Source organism: Penaeus vannamei, chromosome 16, assembly GCF_042767895.1.
Source record: "Penaeus vannamei isolate JL-2024 chromosome 16, ASM4276789v1, whole genome shotgun sequence".
Classification (NCBI taxonomy): domain Eukaryota; kingdom Metazoa; phylum Arthropoda; class Malacostraca; order Decapoda; family Penaeidae; genus Penaeus; species Penaeus vannamei.
Genome location: NC_091564.1, coordinates 10,241,261 through 10,268,760, shown reverse-complemented (window position 1 = coordinate 10,268,760; position 27,500 = coordinate 10,241,261). Strand labels below are relative to the sequence as shown.

General features: G+C 48.0%; 1 protein-coding gene across 6 annotated transcripts in view; it reads right to left on the bottom strand.

Moving 5' to 3' along the window:
- The window catches only part of LOC113813741 (uncharacterized), a 453,816-nt gene that overhangs the window by 39,702 nt on the left and 386,614 nt on the right, over positions 1–27,500 (bottom strand). For 5 of the 6 annotated variants that reach the window (XM_070131171.1, XM_070131174.1, XM_070131173.1 and 2 more), the window contains one exon: positions 3,989–4,090. In XM_070131171.1, the coding sequence (XP_069987272.1) occupies positions 3,989–4,090 (102 nt within the window). Of the gene's footprint in view, positions 1–3,988; positions 4,091–11,261; positions 12,166–27,500 lie in introns of those variants that run through there. The other variant, XM_027365796.2, reaches the window with a different exon arrangement.

Below are 27,500 nucleotides of genomic sequence, written 5' to 3'. Positions count from 1 at the left end.
ACCGGATGTGGTCAGTGGTTGTGTCCGCGTGTGTGGGTGCGTGAACACTTCAAAATTTCCATTTTTTCTCTCGCCTTGTCAAAACATAAAAGACGTCAACAGACCCCCCTTTTCCCACAGTTATATTGCTCTTAGTCGAATAAGACTATCATTTATGAAGTCGTTCTTTTACATGATCTGAATAAACGTGTCGAACCATCCTACAAATCACAAGGAATCGAGAATTGAAAACTTGCGAACACAACCTCCTCGCCGCCCTTCCTTCCTTCCTTCCTCTCTTGACCGTCAACAAATATACTTCATAATCATTAACAAAGCGCCTCCTAAACAACAGATACCATCAGACACGTAGTACGAAAAAAAAACAACAACAAATACACACAAGAAAAATAACGCAAAACAAAGATTTAGAAGAAGAATTATTTTTGGATTCCTAAAGTCCAACGGCGCGGCGACGGGGAAACTCGGACCCGCGCCTGTCCTTCCCGGCCGGCGAGTCCGAGAGGGAGGCCGATCCAAGGGCAGCGAGCGTGACATTCTTGGGACGGATTCTTGTCTCCGCCGACCTTGCTGCGGCCCAGCCTTAGAGGCGCTCGCCCTGCCTCCTCGCCGCCTTCCTTTCCCGATGGCTTTATTTAGTGGACGCATGTGTGTGTGTGTGTGTGTGTGTGTGTGTGTGTGTGTGTGTGTGTGTGTGTGTGTGTGTGTGTGTGTGTGTGTGTGTGTGTGAGAGAGTGAGAGAGAGAGAGAGAGAGAGAGAGAGAGAGAGAGAGAGAGAGAGAGAGAGAGAGAGAGAGAAAGAGAGAGAGAGAGAGAGAGAGAGAGGGAAGGGGGGGAGGTAGGCAGGAAAAAGGGTTCGAGAAAGACAGATAGATATATAAAGAGATAGAGACAGATAGATAAATGGACAGCTAAAAAGACAAAAAGACAGGCACATACATAGAGCGAGGGAGAGCGAGAAAGAGAAAGAGAGAGACTTCAGGTATTTCGAAGACATTCAAATCCCGTACCTCTCATGGTTAAGGTTATCAACGTGCCTCTTAGCAAGGGGCGGTAAGCGCCAACTCTGCGGACTTTCTACACGTAAAAGGATGGTCTCCAGAGAGGCTTCAAGAGATTACGCGCGGGGCACCCAGCTTTGTACCCACAGCGATACCTTACATACCCTCACATACCATTGCGGGAACACCGGCGTGAGAGAGGGCCAGGCTCGAGATATCTTACATAACCAACAAAGGATTATTAATCAAAGGCTCCCAGTAAGAAAAAACAGTCGGTTGTCTGCGCAACGCATCAACAAAACAAAGACGCCCCGCGAGGCGCACCGCACTCAGGGACAAACTCATTACCGCGGCTACTTATCGCCGCCGCTGAAACGTGAACGCGAGTCTTATGGGAAAGGAAGGGAAAAACGGAGAGGGGTTCATTACTCTTATCTCGAAACCCTTTTCTTTGTCGATTGTCAAGACTACTTCCAAGAGAGCCAGATCTGAAACAGAAATCGGGCTAGTCCAGCCAAACCCGGCGGGGAGATAAGCATGGTGGATGTGACACGCCAGGCATGATGGCGGCGTTTCACGGAGCCGTAAAAAAGCTGCCGGCCATACCTGACGTGCACAATGAGCCATCCCGCAAATAGACCTGGCCGAGACAATGGCAGGCGATCCAACCCGAAGAAAACATCGCCGACATATGTGAGCAGCCGTCCCTACAAGGAGCCCAGGGACCATTACACGCATCCTATCTATGGGGCTCCGCGAAGGAACCCGGCCGATTCAAGGCCTCGGAAGGGAAAATGGTTGCGGCGAGGCAGACATCGCCGGCATATCAACCGCAGCCAGAAAAAATAATCACATCAGACCTAGAGGACTGCGGGAGTCGTTTGGTTACCATTACTTGTTGGAAATTCGATATCGATACCGCTAAGGATTGATACGAATGAAATCATGGAAACAGAACCTTCCTTGCTTTCTTAAGAGAAGGAAAGAGAATGACTAGCAATAACCGGATACAAAGCGAATAGCAAATGACAGAAAGCTTTCATTAAAACATAAACATAAACGCACAGCGGGAATGATCGGGTGAACTGTCGCGTGAAGGTGACACTAAGCTTTTGCACAATGAATACCAAGAATCCCACGACGAGATACAAAGCCCAATGGCAGCCGCCGGAGCTCTAAAAAGCCCCCACTGTCCATTCCCTCACACAAAGGGGCAGTGACAGTGGAGGAAACACTCCGAGGGAAAGTCTGTGGGCGTAGGCGTGTGTGCCTGGTGTGCGCCTGACACTCCCTCGCTCACACGCACACGCCGACTTTCACGCCGTCTGTTGACCGTAACACATGGACAATGATCCTCCTGCGTGATCAAGCGCCCGCCACTCGTCATCGGAAACACACAGACCCAAACACAGCCACACAAACACAAACACATGTTTCTCACTCGATCTCGCTAAAGCCTTCTCTAGCATGAAGCTTCGCCTTGGTAGATTCACGGCCGAACCCAAGGCCTAAAATATTAATCCAATTTTCTCTCACAAGGTTTATTTACTTAATTCTACGAATTGGACGTCGGACATTTCCTATATTTTTGCTTTTACCACCATTGCTAACGTTACCCTTCCCATTACATATTTTTTAATGAAAAAATATATTCTCTATTTGTCAAGCGTACCCGGGTCGTCGAGTCATACTCTCTGTCATATCCAGCGTCGCCGAGTGACCGGCATCTCTCCAGCTGTATCAGGTGCCAAGTGTCACGCGGGACTTGTCCGGGTAATAGGCCTCGACTGAATAGAAACTTCAACAGCCGTTCCCACTCGCAATCATTATTCAAACGTAGGCGCGATGAAAGTTGCGGGAGGACCATGAGACACTCTTCAGAGGTGGAGGGGAGGGGGCTGGTGACCAGGGAGGCAGGCGGGGAAGGTGCAGGTGGTGAGGGAAGGGGGCAAAAGGGAGGGAAAACAGGGGGGGGGGAGGAGAGGAAAGAGCGCTGACCAATATCTGACTCAGCGGACTTCATGACGATAACATAAGCTATTTCCTCGACAGGTCACGCCCTCGTGCAGATATAAAGAAGCCTCGGCAAGCCAGAAACTGCGAGCGTGCGGCGCCCCTCACGCACGCAGGCAGGTGCACTAAGCATCAACGCACGAACGAAGGCACATCCAGCAGCCATTCGCCCACCAAGCATATTCTAAGCAATACAGTTGACTTAGAAACCTGCTGAATCCGCCGTAAGTACCTGCTGACGAGCTAACATCCGCCCTGCTTTACGCTACTTGTCACGTCAGTTTTTCCAGCGCGCAATAAAAACAAAAATGCGTAACGTCAGCATGTTTTTGCCGGCTGCCTGTTCGAAACACCCGGTCGCGTCCCGACGTCTAAGGCATGCGGAGGGGGACACAAACTCGTCGAGACGGGACAATCGGGACATCTTAATTACCATCGCGTATGTAAAAAAAAAGACATAAAATCCAACACACAAATGAATAAGAAGCGACAGCATGCGAGGAAAAACGGGCGTCATCAATGATCTCAGGAGGGGTTAGAGGGAGCACTGAGGAACAGGAGGAAATGAAAAAATAGGAGGTGACTATGGTTGTGGTGGGAGAGAAAGAGAAAGGAGGAGGGAATGACAAGGAAGAAAAAGAAAGAAAGAAAGAAGAAGGAGGAGGAGAAGGAGAAGAGGATGAGGAAGGGGAGATAGGAGCAGGGAACGAACGATGTTAAAGAAAAATGACGATGCTTTGGGAGTAGGGGACGATATGATGACGGAGGAATGAGAAGCGTACACCAGAAAGAAGAAAAACAAGAAAATACAACCGATTCAGAAAATGAAAACAAACAAGCGAAGGAACAAAGCAAATAAAGTCAAGAAAGAAAAGGCAAAACAAGTCCCCCGTCGATCGCCCGGCTGCCAAGAGGCGACCCAGATGACCCAATCCCGAGAGAGAAGTTGAATGACCTCCTGCTGAATGACCTACCTGAGTGACTGGGTCTCGCTCGTGCAGGCGGAGGTCGTCATGGGGGAAGAGGTCTTGTATCCTTTCGAGTTCGCTCTCCTCCTCCTCGCCTCGCCTTACAAGCTGCAACGCAACAATTAATCACAGTTAGTTACAATGTAAAGAAATAGAAGATAAATGAATATAGTGCTGCTGTTACTACAAAAACAAATAGTAATAATAATAGTAATAATAACGATAATTAACAATAATGATAAAAAACAACAATAAAATTAGTTACTTATAGAATTTTAAGAGGTCCGTTAGGAGTACCATACACAATTATCAAAAACATGATACACTGTTACTATATTCATTACTATTCCGTTATTCAAATGGCTTTCCTGTTTGCTCAGAGAAGAAAAACTTAAGTGTAAGAACGTAAATGCTAATACGGTTGTTAAACAAACCCATATAAATTTACATTTTCAATTATCCGCACAGACGGCCATTCGTATATGCTTACGTAGCTTCCACAGATATACAAATGAGTTTTACGAGACCAGGCTAAAAAATTAAAGATATAAAAATAAAACATCTACTATAACAGGATAAAGGAAACCTAAACAAACGTAAATCTTTCATTGATAAACTTCATTATGTCCATTTCACGGACTACTACGAAAATAATTACGGACATTGACATATCCATTATGTACAGGGGAATCTTCTACGTGGCTAGAGAATATTTTTGAACTTAATGCATGGCATCACAAGTAGGCGTGGATAATATGCTGGTGATGTAATGGGCGTGGGCGGGCGGGCGTGAAGGGAATGGTGGCGGGTGTGCTGAAACCATCACAGCCCCCACCGGGCGTCACCCTTCCCCACCCCCGCAAATGCACGTGTGGCAGGTTGACTGACATAGTACTGCGTTAGTGGTTTGTGGTTTGCATACGTAGGGTTAGCGTGGCGGCGATGCTGTGGTTGACATCTTGGCTGTGGTGTTTGCCAAACGTCACTTGATTGTTTTAAGCGCATAAAAATAATAAAATAAATCAACAACATGTGAGGAATATTCCCTAGTGTGCTCTAATTCTGTCCATATGCAAACCTCCACTTGAATGCTATGTAAGGCATGCTGAGAAGAATGCTAGCTTATGCAGACGAACAGACTTGTCTGGGCGGTTGGCAAGTAGCAGCAACACGGGCGTGATTTGCAAAGCGGGCGTGGGCGGACCTCGCCCGTCGTCTGCGCTAGTCATCAGGGTCAGAAGGAGGAGGAGGAGGAGGAGGAGGAACAGGAACAGGAGGCGGGGAATGGGAGGGGGGGAGGAAGGGAAGGGTCAGAGACACTATCACAACCAACATCCTCACAATATCATTATGATTAAAAAAATATTCATCACCTTGCACAATATAGTCGCCAACAATACGAGGTGCATTATCATCTTGTCAACCTTCAGTGTCGTATGTAATATTTCACAATCACGAGCACCTTCGCCATGACATACACTGAACCCAACACGCAAACCGTCACAATCATTAACATTAACGGCAAAGGTAATGATTACCTGTATGCTGATGCATGCACGCACAGACAGACTGACAGGCAGATAAACGCGCACCCAGGCAAACACACACACATAAAATTCATATACAAAATAAATAAGCATAAAATTCTGAATATTTCCAAGTAGTTATTTAAGAGAAATCTTTACACCTTCCTCGCGACTCCCCCACCCCTTCCACAGAGGTGTGGGCGTGCGAGCAACCCAAGGGTGCGCCCAGGACATAAATCCGCCCTCATTCCAACGCCCATTTTGGGTGCGGCAGATATGGGCGCACTCCTAAATCTACACCCTTATGGAATAATCCCAGAACGTGTGTTTATTGCTTCATCAAGAGATCTCTTCAGGATACGCAGACCCTTTTGGCCGCGTTGCCGTGGGCGCTCAGGTCGCATGCGCAGCCAGTGTTTTGCGACGATAACAGAATGCATCTCGGGTTTCCTCGCTGTTCGTTGGAATACTAAGCGCGGAGGCGTCACAGGAAAGAATGATGATAAAATAAGAGCCCTGTCACCCCAGTGACCTGTGCCGGGAGGAGGGGCCTTCGGGCAGCGATGGGGTGGCGGGCGGCCCATGCAGGCTCGGCCAAATACGGTTTCGCGGGCGTCGTCTCAGCGCCCTCTCCCTTCGGTCCCAATCCACACCCCAAACCGGCCGCGTCCGCTCCATCAGTCCGATTACCGGGCTTATAGTGCCAGCCGACGGCAGTCACTAACGCTGATTGACACGCGGACCGGCAGCAACGCCTTCGACCACCGCCTCCGGTCAGGCACGCGACGCCGCCTCCTTCATCCTGCCAGGAGGAGGCTCCGTGCAAGTCTTGCTGCGTCGCACCGGCTCCACCTGCGAGTCACCTTACGCTCATGACGCCCTCCGTGGCGCATGAAAGTCAGCATTAGCGCGTCAGGACAGGGCGCCTCCCGATCGGTAATGACGAAGCCCCTCCCTCAATACGGGCGTTGGCCGAACGCTCCACTGACTTCCGTGGGATCCGCGACGAATAAAGAGGGCCAAACTGGCGTGACATTGGCGACGAGTGAGCACGAACAGGAACAAAAACCCGCTGCCAAGACGCCTCCTGCTCCCGGGGATGCTCTGGCTCCGGATGTCAGTCCCTCGCTGGGAATTTCAATGTGCTTGGCAGAAATGATCCGCAGTGGAAGAGCGAGAAAACAGGCGACGTTTCCACGAATATTCGACCCTGGGAAAGAATTTCATTGTGGGAATATAAAAAACACGACATAAATTGCTGTACACGGGATCATTCAAACACCACTTTGACAGAATCATCGACCTCTTTCAGCTGTCTCTGTCGCAGAGTGACTCAAACACGAAAGACAGTGAGTTCACAATCTTTGCTATTCTCATTAATAAACAAAAATCAAACGCCAGATGAGCATGTCCTTGCGTCTGACGTGTTTCGCATTCTTTCGTTTCCTGTGAAAGTGCGCCTTGCCATCTTTTATTCACTTGGATGAGTTTGCTTTCACCTTAATCATCTTCTTCATCCCGTCTATGCTTAGTAATTATGACCAGAATAAAACAAGTTAAGAGTCTGGGTAAAAACATACAAAAAATGTTTAAGAATCTGTTCAAAACTATTACCTATGTATTGTAATGGACACGTAAGACATAAAACAAACTCTACGGGGGGGGGGGGGGGGAGAGAGAGAGAGAGAGAGAGAGAGAGAGAGAGAGAGAGAGAGAGAGAGAGAGAGAGAGAGAGAGAGAGAGAGAGAGAGAGAGAGAGAGAGAGAGAGAGAGAGAGAGAGAGAGAGAGAGAGAGAGAGAGAGCAGGACGAGCAGGACTTCCGGTCCCCTCATTCAGGAGAGATTCCAGTAAGAGTCATGCAATTTACCAGCCTGATTCACACACATACTTCCTCGCTGATATCCCCCGCCCACCGCAACACACCCGTCGCCCCTACAATCATATGGCCATTCTTGCGAGATCCCTTCTGTACTGTCTTTCTCTCGTGCGCACGAGGTCTTTTCCGTTCCGCCCTGTCTGTTTGTTATGCAAACCCTGGCAACTAACATTTGCTGAACGTCGTTCAAGCTTTTCGCCAATCTCTGGGAGTCAAAAATAGAGGGGCGAGGGGGACGGGAGGGAGGGTGAGAGGGAATGGAAAGGAAGGGAAGGGAGGGAAGGAGCGGGAGAGGGAGAGGTAAAGGGTAAAGGATGAAAGACGGGAGGAAAGGAGGTAGGGAGGGAAAGAGGGGGAGAGAATGTATGAAGAGGGATAGATAGATATATATAGAGAAAGAGGTATAAATCAACTTCATACATTCTTAATGAATGACGTAAGACATGGCGAAGAAAGACAGAGAGCAGAGGGGGTTGTAGCAACAGCTGCTAGAGCCATACCCTTGCCATGCCCGAAAGCCAGGCCATTTCTTATACGACTACGTCATCGCCACACACACAAACCCGCTCGCGGACACACACACACACACACACACACACACACACACACACACACACACACACACACCACGCACACACATGGTCTCTCTCTCTCTCTCTCTCTCTCTCTCTTCGGATGACCTTTCGTGTGGGAAGGACAAGATGAAGAAAAAAAAGGAGTGAGAGATAGATGGCCTAACTGTAGGCAGGGAGTGTTAGCGGTGGTATTTGTCGTGAATAGGAATTAAGCTGTATTGGGAGAGGCATGGAGGGAGAGAGAGGGGAAGGGCAAAAGAAGAGAGGGAAAGGGAAGGAGAAAGTGAGGGAAGAAGGGATAGGGAGAAAAAGGAGAGATGGAGGGATGAAAAGGAAGAGATAGAGGGATGAAAAGGAAGAGAGGGAGGGATGAAAATGGAGATAGGGAAAGGGAGGGATGGAGTGAGAAAAGGAACGAGTGATGGATAAAAAGGAGAGAGGGAGAGGGAGAGGGATAGATAGATAGTGAGAGAGAGATTACAGGAGAAGAGCGGGACACAGGAGCACAAATAAGGGAATTATTACATGCTATTTAGAAGCAGGATAACCTTCCTTCTCCCTTCCATAGTAGCACAGATTACCTTCTCACTCGACGACTAACATAAATCCCGAGATAAGAAAAGGTAACGGCCATACCCATCAACCCAGCCTGCCCTAGTATGTCGAAGGGAAGGCCCTAACTAACCTAATCACTAGTCATTTCTAGTGTGTTGACCCTTGAACTTCCAAAGCCCTTCCTCGTCCCTAGTTTGTCGACCTTTGCTTCCTTCCCTCTGTCCATTTCATCTTGGAAAAAGATAAGAGAAAACTTGATATCAATTTTTCTTTCTCCACAATGTAGGTTAGTTTTGTAGGTAATAATCAGAGGCTGATGATTTTTCATAAAAATACAACGTGACTGGTGAAAGGGTCATTTTTTATTTTTCGAGATACAAGCTTGAAAACTATTTATTACACTCTAACTGTGTGAAGTGTAAAAGAGAAAGTAAGGGAATAATACCTCCCTGTAATGCTATTGATGCGGATAAGTGCCTCGGTAACACTAATGTCATTTATGATGGTAATAACAGTAAATAGATTTCGACATACTGATTGCCTTGAAATGCTTCAAATACACAGAATAAATCCTTCAACAAGCTGTCGAAACATGATGGTTAAGGAAATTCCTTGGTCAGCTACTATTAGATATCTTGTTCACACGCACACACATACACACACTCACACACGCACGCACACACATACGAAAACACACACACACACACACAACCAGAATTTCACATCAGTATCGATGCAAATACCAGCGCGCCACATCCGTCCGTTGTGTACAGAGCGAGGCGGCATTGATTATAATTGCAAGATATATAATGAATCCCGGCAATTTGTATGGCCATCGGTACGTGGCCAACTTTCTAAACGCCGCCGTAAGTGATACTGGCCTACGAGAGCCGCCGTCTTTCGGGGAGACTCCGGCGCTGTGTGAAGGTAAACGGAGGGATCGCCTTGCCTTTCCTCCGTCCGTCTTGGACGCGCTTTGGCCGTCTAATCAACGAACGCGAGTGCATGGGGACACGGCGTCAGCGCCACGGGCGTATGCGTCGAGACGTCTGAGCGAGAGCTAACATCGTAATGATGATATTCCTTTCCCTTGAGAAATCTCGGTGTGGTCAGTGGCTGTTCCGGCGCCGGGTGTTACGCCACTCGTCTACGGCACCGCGGGCTGGCGCTACCTGTCGCTCGGAAATGCCTCTCTTGCAAGAGAGATCCTTATGCGCGGTACTGTACACACCGCCAAGGAGTCGCAGCAGGAAAAACGGATAGAGAGGGAAAAAACTCTTGAGAATTTGATGATCGTGTGGATATAAGAATGAGAGAGCAACTTGCGTGTGGTTCTCCCGCGCGTCATACTGCCTTCGGTACACAATAAACTGCTTCTTCACGGTCTTCTCGAATTTCCCCGAGTCCTAAATAAACGCACTTGCTTAAATACTCTTCTCAAATTCCTAAGAAAAAATTGCATGATGACTCAAGCAAGGGGAGATCTTCGTCATCTCTCCAAGGAGATTCTTTGTAACAAACAAAATCAACAAGCATGCAACCACCTAATTGTCACCTCTTCTTAATGACAGACGTTCCTTCCCACTCATACTATCACGCGCAGTAGCTTCAGCAAGATGTTAAGTGCTCATCACACAGCCTTGTTTTTATGGCGGCCAGACAGCCTTGCGGAGAACGTGTGTCCTGCCCACGCCATCCCTTACCACACGTCAAGGACGGGGTTTTATCCGACCACACTGGCGATTATCCTCCTTGTGAGAAACTATGCGATCCATGAGAAGGTAGCGTCCCCCTAGAGAAGGGGTAATTACTACCGCGAATAACGGATTCATCGCGCCGTCCTTTGCATGTTGACATTGCAATATCCTTTCCCAGTTGATGAAAGCGTTGCATCAACTGCCCGATTGGCGCCTGCCTTTTGGGGATCGCTCTCTGCAAAGGCGCCGAAGTGAGATCGTGACGCGTGTAACCCTGACTTCGAGTGCAGCGTCAAACAATACAGCTTTCCGAGTGAGCGGAATGACCGTTCTCTGGACCCAACTTTCTATTTTGGCAAGAGGCGAATTCTTCTGTTCTTTTTACAATCAAATTCACGTAAAGCGGGTTTCTCCGAGTGAAAGAGGAGTGACAACTAACATTTGGGTCTCGAGCGAGGGGCGCGTGGGCGTCGCCAGGAGACGTGCCAGATCCTGGGTCAGGTATGCATCGCGGCGGCCAATAAATGCTGTTCCCTGTGTCGCCGTCAGGAGCCAAACCAGCCCGGCCCACATTCATGCGAGGGCTCTCTCGCTCCCCATATAAAGCCTGGGCCCGCCTTCACAGCCCGTGATCCAGGTCAACAGTTGCAGCAGCACAGGTCACCGCAGCTGCGGCGAGCGCGGGTATCCTGTGAAAGCCGGGTGTCGCATCGGGTCAATCATTCTTGTTTTAAGACAAGGCCAGCTTGTTGGAGGTGCGCGTGTACGGGCGAGCTGCTCCTGGGGCCAAGCCAGCAAGAATCTTGATTTTACAATTATGATATCAAGACAGTTATTATGTACGAGATCGCCCTAACGCTGCAGGTTTATAAACACTTGCATATTTATTTTTTACAGCTTTAATTTACAGGCATTGCAAAATCAGTCACCTTGGCGTAACGGTCTAACTTGCCCCTGCCCTTACAGGTACCCCATACCCACTACCTCAACCTACTCGCTCGCTGATCTATGCCTTCCCTTTACATTTAAACTTTGTTAACGCTACTCACCTGTGGCAACGCCCATCCTAGCATCACAGCCAGGTACGCAGTAAACACACGGCACAACAGCTCCGAGTTGGAGCACCATCCTGCCACAGGTTTGTCTTGCCTAGTGCCACTCTCCCGCTGTATGGTGCCGCCTTCCTCTTGATACCTGATGCTGCTGGACTGCTGCATCCGTACCCCGTTATCTCTGCGGGCGGGACGTCTTTCGCGGTGCATGGTCGTGCCGACGTCCCTGTACCTGGGACCGCCTTCCCGCGTTACGGTGGTGCCATAGTCCCTGTACATGGCACCACTGTCCCTTGCCCTGGAGGCACCACTGTCCCTCGCCCTGGAGACACCATTGTCCCTCGCCCTGGAGACACCACTGCCCCGGTGCATGGTGCCACTGGCCACTCCGTCCTTCACACGCCTACCTCGGCACCGATCTCTTCTGGGAGCACCATCACAGTCTTGGCAACGTCTTGTGCCTCCTGGGTAGGATCTTCTTCTCTCTTTGGTATGCATTTAAAGCTCTTTATTTAAAGATCTATCTCTTAAGAATAATAAATAGGTCCTTTACGACATTTTGACACAGATTCCGGATGGTGAAGCATGCTAGCGACATACAGAGTTCATCACAAGGACGAGATAACAGCACCTTTTTCCTCGCATGCCTTAGCGGCTGGCACTCTCGTAGGCCCTCCAATAGGACTCCAGCCACATCATCATCACCACACTAACACAAACACACACACGTAAAAGTGCGTCGCTTCACTTGCAACCCTCTCCTGCAACACTCAAGTGAAAAGGAGAATTGCTTCCACAAAGACGTAACGACCGAGGACACGTGACACAACGCGACAAGAGTAGGAGTGGGGGTGCCTGGACCGCCTGCCTCCCCTACGGCGCCTCGGGACGCACTGAGCACCGCTGCGCTCGGGACCTGGAGTGAGGAGGGGGCGGCCCGCCTCGCGCGCTCCGCAGGCTCTCCTCTCGCTTTTGCAACGCCTCCTTCTTCTCCCTGGTCTTGCAGGCTGGAAGGATGCTCGCGGGGGTTGAGAGACACTAAGTAAATATTACTTTCAGATATTGGAATAGAAAATGTTTATGAAAAAAGAGGAAAATATCGCCATGTGACGGGAAGTGGCAAGAGCGTGGGGGTCAGTGATGCGGCAAGACCTGTGGCTGGTCCCCGGGAGCCTCAAGGTTCCTGAATCACGTCACAAACAGCCATCCTCTCATCATGCATTCGGCGCCACAAAGACACACAACCGAAAGCCTTCCGAACAACCAAAAGGCCTTTTTTCCAATGAATAAAGAGCCGGAATGGTTTCCTCCAATCGAAAGGCGCACGACCACGTCCTCTGCTCTCGCTCAGCGGACGCGGGGCTTTCCTTTCACCTGAGCTGGGCGCCGAGCGGAACCACCCATTTCCAGAAGCTCACTGGACTTGAAACGAAAACATCGAACCGCCATTCATTACGTCTCGGCCAGGGTCACTCGGAGCGCCTCAGCAGTACATAACGGCTTTGCGAGCTCATTCGCAAACTCCTCTTTGAATCCCCATCAGCAAACCATCAAACTCACGCACCCCCCCCCCCCGCATCAATATACTTTAATAATAAAAAAAAAAAAAATTGTGTCGACAGCCGATGCGTCCGACAATATCAGCGAGTGTCCAGCGTCGCCAGGAGGCCCAGGGGGACATCCTGCCCCTGTTGTCGACCTTCCACCACCGGCCCGACCTTGCTAGACCTTTTCTCTTCGGGAATTCACAATACGCTGTTGAACATAACCCTAATTTCCAACATTGCTCCTCCTTTTGTTCCGTGTAATTTCCTCGTTTGGCGATTCTCCCATTTTTTCCCTCTCCCTCCCGCTCTTCCTTCCTTCCTCACTTCCATCCTGTTTCCGTGACCTTTTTCCTACCACTCTCTCTCTCTTTCTCTCTTCCGACAGCTGTCATTCAGAGGTTTTACGAGGTGTGAAGGTAGCCCATGGGTTGGTGGAAAGCGGACGACCTGCCCGGCCTGTTTACATGCGACCATACTGATAGACAGGCGAAAAAAACTTCTCAGGATATGTGGCACGATTTTCCAAGACCTTCACACCAACGCCTTAAGGGCCTGACCTGTCCTCTGCTTGTTTCCATGACCTTTTCCTCTGCCGTTTCTCTCACACCTGCCAGTACTCTTGCAGGAAGTTTGGCTGTTATAAAATTCACGATAGCTAGTCGACCTATCACAACATCATTCTAAAGGGGAAAAAGAGCAGAGGAAGAAATTCAAAGACTGAGAAAAATAATAAATAAAAAAACGATATTAGTCACAATGCCAACGCCCCGAATTAAGCATCGCTGCGATAATAATACAAATGATTACACAAGTAAATACACGACCTCTACCCGGTCTCTTCATTCCCAAAAGCACGCCCATGGCATTGCCTCTTCCTCGTTTCGTCAGGTGCGAGGGTTAAGTGCGCCGAATGGCCTCGAGACCAGGCATATGTTAACACCTGGATTCTCGCGTTCTTTTTGGTGCTTTGTGCATCCGAAACTACCTTTCGTTTCCTAGTAATATCAAGGTATCTAACAGATATTCATACATGGGGGAATAAGTGAAGAAGGTCCGGCAAAGAATACGTAAAGAGAGTTGGAAGATGGGAAAACGAGAAGCTCATTGGGCTCATACATAGGTTGATAGACAGGCACGCAGGAAGTAAAAAAGGAAAAAGCGAATGAAATGGAGAAGACACAAAGACACATGCAATACGGAAACAAAAAGAAAAAAAAAAGAAAGAAAAAAAAATATATATTTTTTTTTTCTTTTTTCTTTTTTTATTCATATATATATATATATATATATATATATATATATATATATATATATATATATATATATATATATATATATATAGATAGATAGATAGACAGATAGATAGATAGATAGATAGAGAGAGCATCCCAAATTCCCAAAAGCAAGCAAAAGAATGCTGGGGCGGCCGGCCCTCCACGGTGTCCTCAGCCAACCCTTGGCAAGTCCGGGTGAGAGGCTGACCCGTGTATACCCGGGAATGATTCATGTGACCTAGTTCAGGACCCGCCGGGGCGCCTCGTCAGCCGCCTCCGCCACAGCAGCCAGCGCCACACTTGCCCTGGGAATCTGTCACAGGGCAGAGGGAGGGACGCCGTGTTACGCGCTCCTTGACGTCCAGGCGAATCTGTTCGTGTCATTAGCGAAGGGCGTCGCAGGGCCCGTCGTGTGACGCCGGTGATCACCGCATGAAAGGGAGATTCGCGAGTTTATTTACACTGTGTACGGTATGTATATACAAATGAGCGGTGTGTGTGTGTGTGTGTGTGTGTGTGTGTGTGTGTGTGTGTGTGTGTGTGTGTGTGTGTGTGTGTGTGTGTGTGTGTGTGTGTGTGTGTGTGCGCGCGCGCGTGTGCGTGCGTGCGCGCCAACCTGTTTGCATGAGCGTTGCTGCGTACCTACATAAATACATACCCTTGATTTCACATATACATCAAGCACACATATATGGAAGTACATGCAACGTAAGTACAGCAATTTTCCCAATAACTCGACATTCAAAACACATTTAGTATTACTTTTACACGCACATCCATAAGAAAAAAACAGTAAATCATTTTCTTCACGAGCATCACCTTATAAATCTGCATCCAAGGTCATCTTTGCCTAATATCGTCGCCAACATATCACAACATTTTGCAATGCAAGAGAATGTCGAGGTTGGAGCGAGCAGTGTTGTTAGCCATGCACGACGGCGCCTGCCAACGCAGCGCACGACCCCCCCCCCCCCCACACACACACACAGTACACGGCGCGAGAGACATCAAACCTTCTATAACGACCACACAACCACATTACCCTCAGACCGTCTTTTCTACAACCAAGCGAGACAGAAAAGAGAACGAACATTCCTTTCTCCTTTCGCTCTTACCCTTACAACTCACAATCAGACCGCCCCATCACCGTAGCAAGGGCCTCCTTCCCCTTGCCACTCCCCCCCCCACCTGGCACAGGTTACTTCATACATCAAATGCACATCAGAGAGTCAGCAGCGGCACAGACTTGGCAAGTAATGATTTCGTTGGCCGGTCAACTGTGAGGAGGCAGCCGGGCCTTGTGTATTCACGGCAACCCATCTCTAATTTCATTCTACTGGAAATTATCTTTTTTTTTTTTTTTTTTTTTAACTAACCAGGCATAGTCCACAGGGCTTCATCGCCGTTGGATGTTTGGCGAGTTTTATTTACTGGTTGATTAATATTGATTTGTTTTATTTTCTTTTCTAGGTTATGTCACTTTCATTTGTCTAGTTCTATTTTTCAATGATATGTTATTTCAAGGACGGCATGTCCAACGAAGTGTCACTGGGAACACTTTTATAGCGAAATTTGAAAAAATCAACGCTAACTGACGAGATGCTTTGCATGACAATGACGCTGCTTGACGTAAAAATGCTCTGCCAAGCGAGCGTTCTGCATGACAATGCCACTCGCCAATTAATGTGGACACTGGAACTCATTATGCTCTTGCGATAACAATCTAGCCGGCGTCCCATTCCCATTTCTACCGCGATGAGATGAGGAATAAACCCCTGCACTTCATGCTGAAACAGGTATGAGATAATTAATAATTCCATTAAGGAAGACGTGCCATTGGCGTTTTGATATTGAGTCTTCTTCAGAATATATGTTCCTCATCCTCAGTTTAAGTGGTGTTGGGTGACAAATAACTTTCCAATGTGTTGCTAGAAGAAATTTTACTTTCTCCTGGGCTGGCGGTGGGGAAGGGAGACTCCCACCTCCTCCCTGGGCACACTCCCGTCACCCTCCTCCCTTCCTTAAACCCTTCCAACATGCCCTGAAATATGATTAGTGCAATGACCGTCCCCCCCTCTCCGTTTCTGCCTCTTTGCCCTCGTCCTTTCACTCTCTCTCTTCCTCCTCTCCGTCTCTGTCTTTGCCTCTCTCCTTCCCTTTCTCTTTGCAAACCGGCGTATTAGTTAGAACCTTTACTCTAAATGGCAGATTTTTTTTATAATGAAATTGTGGAAAACACCGTCTTGCGTTCAAAAAAGAATCCATCACTCTCTCCAACGACCGCGAACGAAGTCTTCAAACTCGCATCTTATCGCGTGGAACCAACGTCATTCATATGACTTAAACAATAACGGCTTCCCGGCGCGGGCGTACCGGTGAGAGGCAACTCAAGGCGGGCCTATCCAGAGCGGTGAGTCACGTGAGTCGTGAATGAGTAAGGCAGAACTTCCGCCACGCACACATACCTCCCAAAATTCTAAATTGTGTAACAGGCTCTCACGAGGACCTTTCTCCAGGATACGCTCCCCTTGTTACGGGGCGCCACAGCACGGCGCAGGGGCCTCCTCGCCCTCGGTGCCCCGCGCGGCAATAACCCTGGCGATGCTGGGAGCGCGGGAGAGGGGAGAGGTCTCGCACACATAACGGGGCGCGACGCAAAAACAACGCGGTTCGCCATACCCCGCCCACAAACACCTGGGTCATTCATGCCCGCCAGACACCCCCGCCCACACTCCCGGGTCACTGGCAGCCGAGCGCGTCCAGGCCATGCTACGCGAGGAGATTACGGGTTTGCCAACATGTAGGCTTGGCAAGGGAGCGTCGATGTTTTTGCCTGATTATCTAACGAGAACAATGGTTATCACCAAAACAGAAGTATTATCGAGTTCAAAGTCTCCACGCACACGAAAAAATCTGAATATTCACATACTCACGCGCACATGCACACGTGTGGACCAGTTCCAAAAGCCAATGTATATACACACAAAATCACTCTTCTCTCTCTCTCTCTGTACGTTTATTTTGAATAAAAAGTTCAAAATAAAACAACGCACACATCTCCCCATTCCACATCCAGTAAACCGATAATCAAGTACGGCCTCACATCATCCAATCCACATGCAGAGACAGCTGGAGTGCCACGCCCTGACGCAAGTACACCGCACTGTCATTACTGACGGATACACGCTACTTCCAACATACAGAAGAACTGCACGTTTTATCCATCCACTCCTACGCCTTGCACCGTATAAATAACATTAATCCAAAGAATCTGCCGAGCTGCAGAATGTGGGAGCTGAGTGGAGAACTAGGAGGAGGGAGAGACGGGAGGAGGGAGTGGGAAGGGGGGAAAGATAAATACTAAAATAATAATTGTTCGATCGAGTGCACGACCCCGAGATCGTTGCTTCACACACAGCTCATGGCCGGTGATTGAGCTTTGTTCTCCATCCCAGCCATTATAAGAGCATTAAGTGACGGACGGTCGTTCATTATACGACATGCTGAACCCCCACTCAATCTAATCACCTTGGTCAACTGCGAAAGTGCGTGCGAGAAAGAGAGAGAAAGAGAGAGAAAGAAAGAGAGAGAGAGAGAGAGAAGAGAGAGAGAGAGAGAGAGAGAGAGAGAGAGAGAGAGAGAGAGAGAGAGAGAGAGAGAGAGAGAGAGAGAGAGAGAGACAGAGAGAGAGACAGAGAGAGAGAGAGAGAGAGAGAGAGAGAGAGAGAGAGAGAGAGAGAAGAGAGAGAGAGAGAGAGAGAGAGAGAGAGAGAGAGAGAGAGAGAGAGAGAGAGAGAGAGAGAGAGAGAGAGAGAGAGAGAGAGAGAGAGAGAGAGAGAGTGAGAGAGAAGACACACACACACACACACACACACAGAGAGAGAGAGAGAGAGAGAGAGAGAGAGAGAGAGAGAGAGAGAGAGAGAGAGAGAGAGAGAGAGAGAGAGAGGAGAGAGAGAGAGACTTTGTGATGAGGAGCCAAGGGGAAGGGGGGGAAGGGGGAAGAAGGGAGGGCGGGAGGGAAGGAGGGAGAGAAAGGGAGAGAGGGAGAGGGAGGGAGAGAGAGAGGAGGATATATATATATATATATATATATATATATATATATATATACATATATACACACACACATATACACATACACACACACACACACACACACATACACACACTCATACACACACACATATCTACATATATATGTAAGTATATGTATGTATATATATATATATATATATATATATATATATATAGAGAGAAAGAGAGAGAGAGAGAGAGAGAGAGAGAGAGAGAGAGAGAGAGAGACTTTGTGTACTTTCTTCGCCTCCGCCGTTCTCACTGCCTCCTAAAGTCAATTCATTATCGCGCAAGTGCTGTGTACTACGTCTTAATTTGATTATACAAGGTCTTAATTACGAGGCCCGAGATCCTAACGCGGTAATTATCAACCGAATGAGATTCTATCACGGGCCATTATCACGCTTCCCCGAGCAGGACGTCGCGCTGGGAAAGTGGCTCGCCCGCCCCAGCTTTCCTCCCTCCCCTCCCCTTCTCTTCTCTCCCGTCCCATTCCCCTTCTCTGCTCTCCAAACTTCAGCTTTTCCCCTCTCCGATGTCTCTCCCACCCTCCGTCTCTCCTCCCCTCCCACACAGCGGCCCACCCCCACTACTCGCCCTCCCGTAAGAATCACTTTCCTCTCGCGTTTATGTTTACCTCAAAGCACCTCCAGGGTAATAAGCTGGAGTCTGGCGTTTAAAGAAATCACGAAAGCAGCGCTTCTCTTTGCATATTTCGTTTTCTCGGGAAACGTGCGAAGAAGCAGATTTTCGACTTTGCACACATGTTCAGTGAGGCTGAAAATGGACAGAATCGATTTGGACACCAGAGGAGAAAAAAGAAAACGGATTTTTTCTTTCTTTTTTCCCCCCACAAGTGACTGGTGTTGTTGTGGCGGCTCACAAAACTGGGTTAGTCGACACAACACTTTTATTTCGACCTCTTCGGAACGGTTAATCAACTGAGATGCGATAGTCATCTCCTGAGACCTCGGCCGAGTGCATGTCACTTTCTGGCATGCATCCAATTGATTAGAAAAGAGAGATAATCGGCGGAATTGGCAATCATGCACGCCATTTAGGCAACTCGAGATCCGCTTTTCATTTCCTCTATTGTCTCCGAGATCATGATCAGTTCGAAATAAGATGAGAAAAAAACAAAGGAAATGAATGAAAAGGAGAATTAAGAATGAATGGAAGAAAACGAAGAATTGAAAAAGGAAACGAAAAGAAAAAAAATCTATATATGCATATATCTTAACAAACACACACGTCTCCATTACTTCATTAAATAATAACGAAGCATGCAAGAAAATAGAAATGAAATAACAACGATAAAATAACAACTATCCGTCAGCGAGCCCCGCCAGGACAAGCCCCGAGACTGTGATCGTCCACGCCCATCACCTGTGTCAACCAACGACGCTCCACCTCCGAAACGCCCTCTTTGTGACCCAGAGTGACCCAGCGGTCGCCTCCTTACCCCGAGGGAGGTCATATTCACGGCACCGCGCCCTCGGGACGAATGTTAGGCGAAGGGAGCCGTGCCCAGGCAACTTTCAGATCAAGATGAAAGGAGTTTTCTTTCGTTGCCCCCCCCTCCCCCCTACCTCTCTCTCTCTTTCTCTCGAGCTTCGCATTCCCGTGACCGCAGCGTTAACGAGGCTGTCTCAGCTCGAGGGCGTGAGAAGCCGCCCGCGCGCTCCTCTCTCTCTCTCTCTCTCCTTCTCTCCACCGCAAGGAAAAGTAAGCCCTCGCCGCGCCGCCGTCGCTTCCTCGTCCAGCCCTAAAACAGATGGTCGACAACAAGGCAAGGGGACCCTCATCAAAATCCAATTTCCCGAACAACGTGCCCATTAGCGAATATACAAATAGCTATCCATCGGCAAGCTGACAAATCGTGAATGTCCCGAGCAGGCTGGAATGCTTTCGTTCTCGCCTTTCCCCCTTTCTCTTTCTTTCTTTTTCTGTCTGTCTGTCTCTTTCTCTATAGGAAACTAGGAAAATCGATGCAATCTTCAGTGACGTGCACACCCCTGAACACATACAAACACAAGGAGGAAACTCCCAGGGAAACGTCCCGGAAAGACCAGGAAAATATTCCCGCTCATTAAGGACAACGCAATTCCACGTCCTGGTGTGTTTTGTCCTTTTTTATGTATAATTGGAAGATCTGCCGTTCCAGATTACCCAGAGTCATTGTCCCCTTCGGCTCATTCCACACGGCACTTTGCACGTCATGTCACACTCAACGAGAACCACCTATTTCCTTCCTCTCAACCATTTATAATTTCGAAATAATTTCATCTTTTTGTCCAGAGATGACACAACCTGGTACAAAACACGGAAAGATTACCGTGTGATGCAAAGAACTACTGCAACTGCTCCTCAAAGATAAACAAAAACGATAATTTACTGCTGCAACAGCAATGATTACAGCATCTGCATCGCGAATGGAGATGGCGGCGCAAGGAAGATAATGTAGTGGCATTCGTATCAACTATTTTGATAAGCAGCAAAATCAATATACTTATCTGCCGACTAAATAAAAATCCAAATATCATTGTGGTTATGGGTATGGCTATATAACTATGGCACGGAAGCGATAAAATGACAATAACAAACCAAACCCTCATGCGGTCATAAAGTGTTATTGTTATTACGACAATGCTACACATTGGCGACAGAATCAATAAGGATGATGGTGGGGCGGTTATAACAACAATGTTGGCGCCGGAACCCATGAGGAAGATGGCGTAGAGCGGTTATCACAACAGAGCTCGACGCAGACAGAGCTCAGTGATGTCGGGCGGCCACATTCACGGGCTGTTCCAAGTTAGCTGCTGCATTGGGCAATCTCACTTCATGTTGCTTTTTCTTCTTTTTTTGCCCCGAACGTAACCCCATCTGAGAAAGTCGGCTTCCCCCCAGCCCAGCTACCCCCCCCCCCCAACCGACCCATCAAATCCACAAGGGTCATCGTCACACGGTGCTGCTTGGCGGAATGATCACTCGAGGGAATCATCCATGCGGAGATGAGAGAGAAAAAAAGAAATGAAAGTGGAAAAAACTTAATTAGATGACCCGGTGACATCGCCTGGGTGAGAAACGTCGTCGGGTCGCGGTGTGTCAGCGACGGAAGGGCCGAGGCGGGAGCATCCATTGTACATGAGATGGATGGATTGCCTCGCATCTCCGTGGTTAAAGTACCGCTCGACTCCGCCGGGCAAATGGGGCCACATTCAGCAGCGAGGAGGAGGAGGAGGAGGGAGGAGGAGGAGGAGGAGGAGGAGGAGGAGGAGGAGGAGGAGGAGAAGGAGAAGGAGAAGGAGGAGGAGGAGGAGGAGGCGGCGGCAGCACAGAAGAAGGAGGAGGAAGAACAGGAGGAAGAAATGGAATTGTAGAAAAAGAGGGGGGAAATTAATTAGTGGGAGAAAGAATGAAGTGAAGGAATTGAAGGAAGGGGAAGAGGAAGGGGATAAAACGGGGAGAAGCAGGAGACGACGACGACGAAAAGGAGGGTGAGATGAGATGAGATGGGGTGGGAGAGAGGAGTCAGAAGGAGGGGGCGAAGTAGTGGCTGGTGGTGGGGCAAGTTACCTTACGACACACCTGCAATTCACGACATGATCAAGCGCGGCGTCAAGGATAGCGAGTTACCGTGAGTGAGCTGCTTCGGTCATCCCTCACACTTACCTGTCCAGCTGCCCGACCTCCTTCAGGTAAAGCTGGGATTTCTGTTACAAAATCTATCTGTCAACCGACCAATAGTTCAGTAGCGAGGAACAAATTACAAACAAATTAGAAAGAACACAAATTTAGAATAAAGAAACATAGATAAATAAACGAGGGAGCGAGAGCAAGAGAGAGAGATAGAGATAGATAGATAGAGAGAGAGAGAGAGAGAGAGAGAGAGAGAGAGAGAGAGAGAGAGAGAGAGAGAGAGAGAGAGAGAGAGAAAGGAGAGAGGAAGGAGAAAGGGAGGGAGGAGGGAGAGGAGGAGGGAGGAGGGAGAGAGAGAGAGAAAGGAGGAAGGGAGAGGGAGGGAGAGAGGAGGAAGAGGGAGAGGAGAAGGGGAGAGGAGAGAGAGAGAGAGAGAGAGAGAGAGAGAGAGAGAGGGAGAGAGAGAGAGAGAGAGAGAGAGAGAGAGAGAGAGAGAGAGAGAGAGAGAGAGAGAGAGAGAGAGAGAGAGAGAGACGTCGCACCGTTCACTGCAGCCGAAGATCCTTCGACGTCTACCCGCGACGAAGGGTTACTGGGCAACTGCTTCCCTGCAGGATCCCCGTCAGGTTGAAACGGCGTCCCTTGTTGCGCGTTTGCCTATGGCTCTCTTCCTGCGTCGGCCGTTATCGGAAATTCTCAAAATTAAATAACCCGGGCGACATTGCACTCGCACAGCTCATTTCCTAGCCGCGAAAAATTGCTCGCAGGTTCACCAAGCTACTTCCTCCTACTACTCCACTCTCCTTCTCTGCGGCTTCAGCACTGAATCCTTCAAATCCTGCATCCCGCATTTCCCGTCGGAAGTGCTCTGAGTGTGCAAAATTCGCGGTAGGGCCATCATATTATTCTCCGAACCTAAGCCTGACTACGAGCGATCACACGCTAAGAGGGTGGGGGAGGGGTGGGGGGCACGAGCGGTGGGATCGGGAGGAGGGAGAGCGGTGCGGGAGTAGGAGGAAGAGGAGGGGGGGAGGAGGAGGTAAGCTCCAGGCTCTCCTCCAGGCTGGGTCTGACGCGTGACGTCATCCATCCTTCCGAGAACCGACCATACGACGTCATACAACCATATCCGGCCGCTGGAACGCGACGTTCGTTAAAATACAGCTAAAATATTGATTTACATTTCCGGTTTTACTATCAAACTGGACACAAATACAAATTTAACTTTTACCGTTGTTTTCACACAGGTTCCTTCACTGCCAAGACTGCCCACAACGGTGCCTTGGGAATGGAAATGGCACACGACGCAGATGGTGTCAATGAAGTTACCAAACATACATCGGGGAGGGAATGGCTCTGACCGAAGCGTTGCAATGGGCAGCGATAGGTATTACGGCGCTGGCAGTGCTGGCAGCGGTCCAAGCGGTGGGGCAACGCCGACCTATAAGGAAGGTGTGCTATTACCATAGTTACAGGCTCATTCCACTCGGTTTCCTTTTCAGGTTCCTGCAGCGCCTTACAGGGAAAACGAAGGCACACGCACACACGCGTACGCACATGTACATTACATATACATAAATATAAAAGCAGAGCAAATGTATGTGCCAACATAAACACAAACGAAAACGATGACATGGCTTCCAGTCATTGTTATCACTTATTTAAGGTGTTTTGCATTATCATATTCGTCTAGCCAACGATGTCTTACATAATATCAGATTTACTGGGCTTTAGTTATTTGACACTTAAATAAAAAGAAATAAACACATCTGCCACACAGCGACCCGAGAAAATCCTCCTCCAAAGAATAATCAGAAGAGTACTCGACGGAAATCCCATATAAACACAAAAACACCAAGAACAAAAAACACAGCACAGGGTACCATAAATCACATTTATAATAATAATAGGCTCCCATCCTTCTGTTCCTACGACATCCTCCCCTGAGAACAATGGCAGGAGCAGCCTCCGAACGGGCCCGCAACGCCGTCGTTTCCTCGTCAACGCGACCCGGCGTAAGGGACGTTCACCCTTCGCTCTTTCTCCCCTCGCCCTAACCCAGCGCCGCATAAAAAACGAGAAACAAGGAGAAAAGGAAAGAAAAAACAGCTCATGAGTAATGTGCTTCCCCCTACACGGACCTTCGACGTCTGGTTGGTAAAATACCTGCCTGCTGGGTCATGTGCCGCAGAACTGTCACATAAGCTCATAATCGGGCATTATGGGTAATTTTCTCCGTCGTGCCACGAAGAGAAGGGCCGTATCCCTTTTTCGATATAGAAAAGGAAACATCTAGAACCCTCATATCGTCGCAGGATAGTAGATTAAAAACAGAAAATAATAAAAATTTTACATTTCTCGAAAAATCTCGTGAATTGACGTCACTTTGTAACTTTCCTAACGAGTGAGCATCGTCTTCAATCCTCTTAGAAGAGGTTGGAAGCCCCATTATGTTGCTTTTCGTCCACGTTCAAGTCCGACTCAGCCTTGACACAATATGGCTATTTATAAAGACAACGATGAATAATTACTGTACCAGGACGATGTGTGATTGTAAAGTTAATCTCAGAAACATTTAGCCAAAGACTTGTAAGTAAACAATGGCCACGAGGCAAAACAGCTGACTCATCTTCACTATACATTTCCCCTCTGTATCATCCCTTAAGTCATTACCGCGTTATTGTGTCCCTTTCCTACCCCCTCCCGTTTTTCTTCTCATCTCTTTCATTTGTATTTATCGATTCTTTGCCCGCTCGTTTCATCTTGATCGTCTGCTTACTTACCTCACCCTCAAAAGCTCTTCCAATCTACTATGCTATATGTCTTCTTTCTTCCTTACATGAAAAAGCGGAAGGCTCTTTTTTTACTGCCGCCCACGCACGCCCACTCACGCCCTCGCCTCCCTGGACGCCCTTTGTTTACACACCTTATTTGGTGTGTGGCCAGGAGGTTTAGGTGAGTCACTGAGGTTCGTGGCTAAGGATAAGAGGGTAGGGAGGTGAGAGTGGAGAGTGGGGAGTGGGGAGAGGGGAGGATGGAGTGAGGAGTGGGAGGAAGGGGAGTAGATAATAGATGTTGAAGGAGGCGGTGGGGATAGGAGACTGAGAGGAGGGGGGGGGAGATACTGTCCTTGTAGGAACTTATTCTTTTAAAATTTGCGCAAGATGTGGTGTCCTTGCCAGATTTAGGAGAAATGACTTCAACACTCATACTTTCCGCATCTCCTTACATCGTATCATTCTTATAACAACCTCGCTGGCTGTCTTCTTTTATATACATCCTCTCAATCGCAAGTGCTCTTCCATACAATCATGTTTACAATCAGAATTTCCTCTGAATGGAGACGAACGCCTTCAGAATGCGTATCAACTCCTTTACGGGGACACGCTTCAAACGAAGGGAAAAACAAGACTCCCCTGCCTGCGTCCACTATGACCCAGGGATCACCGCGGAGGCCTTCGGAAAGCCACGCCTTTTAAAGCCTTTGACTTATCACTCACTTGGGGATTCCGGTCGTGACGTCATTTCCGCTTTAATCGAAGCCTGAGTAAGACACTATCGTAAATAAAAGAAATTAAATGAACATAATGGGAAAGCTTACTGGTTTGTTGGTTTCATTTTTTGGACAAGTTCCTGTAATTAAATGCATGAAACCAATTAAGTTTTTAGAAAGGCTGCGCACGCAAAAATAAACTGTGCCTGGAAAGAGGAAGCCATAATACAACGATGCCCACGTATCTCATGAAGGCAAACGCAGAGTGATTTCAGGTAACAAAAAATCCGCCAGACACAAAGATAAAGGATTTCGCCTCAAGATTGAGAACAAGTAAAAAGAAAACAAAGGAGAACAAAGAAGAGAACAAAATGAGGACGATAAGGAGTAAAGAAAAAAATGAGGGAAAGAAAAAAGGACAACAAGAATATGTTTCAGGAGAGAGAGAAAAAAAGAACAAGAAAAATAAGGTGTAATCCTGGGTGTCTTGTACCGGAGTGAAGCATCGCATTGCAAATCCGAGTCGGCGTGCAGCACTGCAAGTTCTGCCTCACGGTCAAGGTCTGCGGTCAGTTGCAAAGGATCATGCAAATTTAACTTCAACACGAAACCATCTGACATGTAACGTCTCCCCCCCCCCCCGTTTCTCTCTCTCTCTCTCTCTCTCTCTCTCTCTCTCTCGGGGTGAGGATAAGTTACATCATCCTTTTAAGATGTATGCTTTTGTCACAATAAATTTGTTAAAGTCAAATCTCTCTCTCTCTCTGTCCTTGTGTGTGTGTGTGTGTGTGTGTGCCTGTTTGACTAATTGTTTCTTGGCTTTATAAGCATACTGTGACAATATTTTTATGTTTAAAAATAGGATCAGTATCTTATTTCTACTACGATTTCAGAGTCATGAAAGAAAGTCGAAGTGTCATGAAACGTCGGTCGTGTCATTTACAGTACAATACTGAATGTGTCACATCACCCATAAAATAAAATGCAAATCACAGAGCCATTCGATTTCAGTCTAATACTTCCAATTTTATTCTTCACTGAAAACATGGTGTATAAGTAATATAATAAACCACTGGCATTATTTCTGTAGCCCGGAAAGAACTACATACATAGGCAAACACACCCAAAAATATAAGTAATAAAAATAAATGAATAATCATACAAATAACCAATAGACAAAATACAAGGGCAAAAGGAAAAAATTGTCTCCTTTTGTGTTTTTTGAACTTGGTGCCAAAGGCTCTTTATCTACCTCCCCGGGCCACAGTAACGGTAGAGGTCACCCCATCTGCCCCCCCCCCCCCGATCGCTTGCCTTCTCCCCTCTGTTTCCCCTCTCTGGAGCCACGTGTCATTGTCCCTTCCACCCCTCTTCCTTAAAAAAAAAAATCTCGGGGGCTGTTATAAAAGGATAACATCGCCCTTTCATTACTGTTCCCTCTCTATCAACTATGAACGGTCAATCAGTGACACACGCACGCCCACGTGGTCTCACATGCACGCCCTCCTTGTCAGTCCCCCCCCCTTCCACCTCCCCCGCCCACTCGCCCGCCTACCCCCATCACAACCTCCCTCGCGCCCCATCGCGGCCTCCCCTCGCCCGTAACGACATGGCGTTGCGTCAATAGTCAGGTCAGGACAACAGCGCCACGTGACCACAGGGAGCACGGCCAGGTGAAACATCAACGCCCTTCACGTATATTGATTGTCCACTTCGGATGAACTCTGTGTAACGTATCACATGCTGGATAGATTTGAATACATCTTGCTATTGCCTAGGTAAACACATATGATGTTTTATTATCTCATAAATACGTTTTTCCTGTGGGCTTCTATCGCGGTTATGTTTCCCTTGGATGCCATGAATCGGCAAATATGCGAGTCGACCAACACAGCAAATGAACAAATGGCCACAGCGTAAACAATAAAACGAACTTCTGCAGTTTGAAAATACATAAAATAAACCACACACACGAAATTACTCCCGAAGAGGAAGCAAGACATGAAGGCAGAAGAATGCGCCTGAAGCACCAAAGAGTAGTCTGAAACTAAATAATAAAAAACACTGACAATCAATATCCCCTTAACGACTGCACTACGCAACGCGCCCGGCACTTGGTTTTGCGAACAACTCAAAGCTCGCACAAATCCAAATCAATAAACTTTGTCAAACAGACAAACACATACATACACAAAGAATGAGA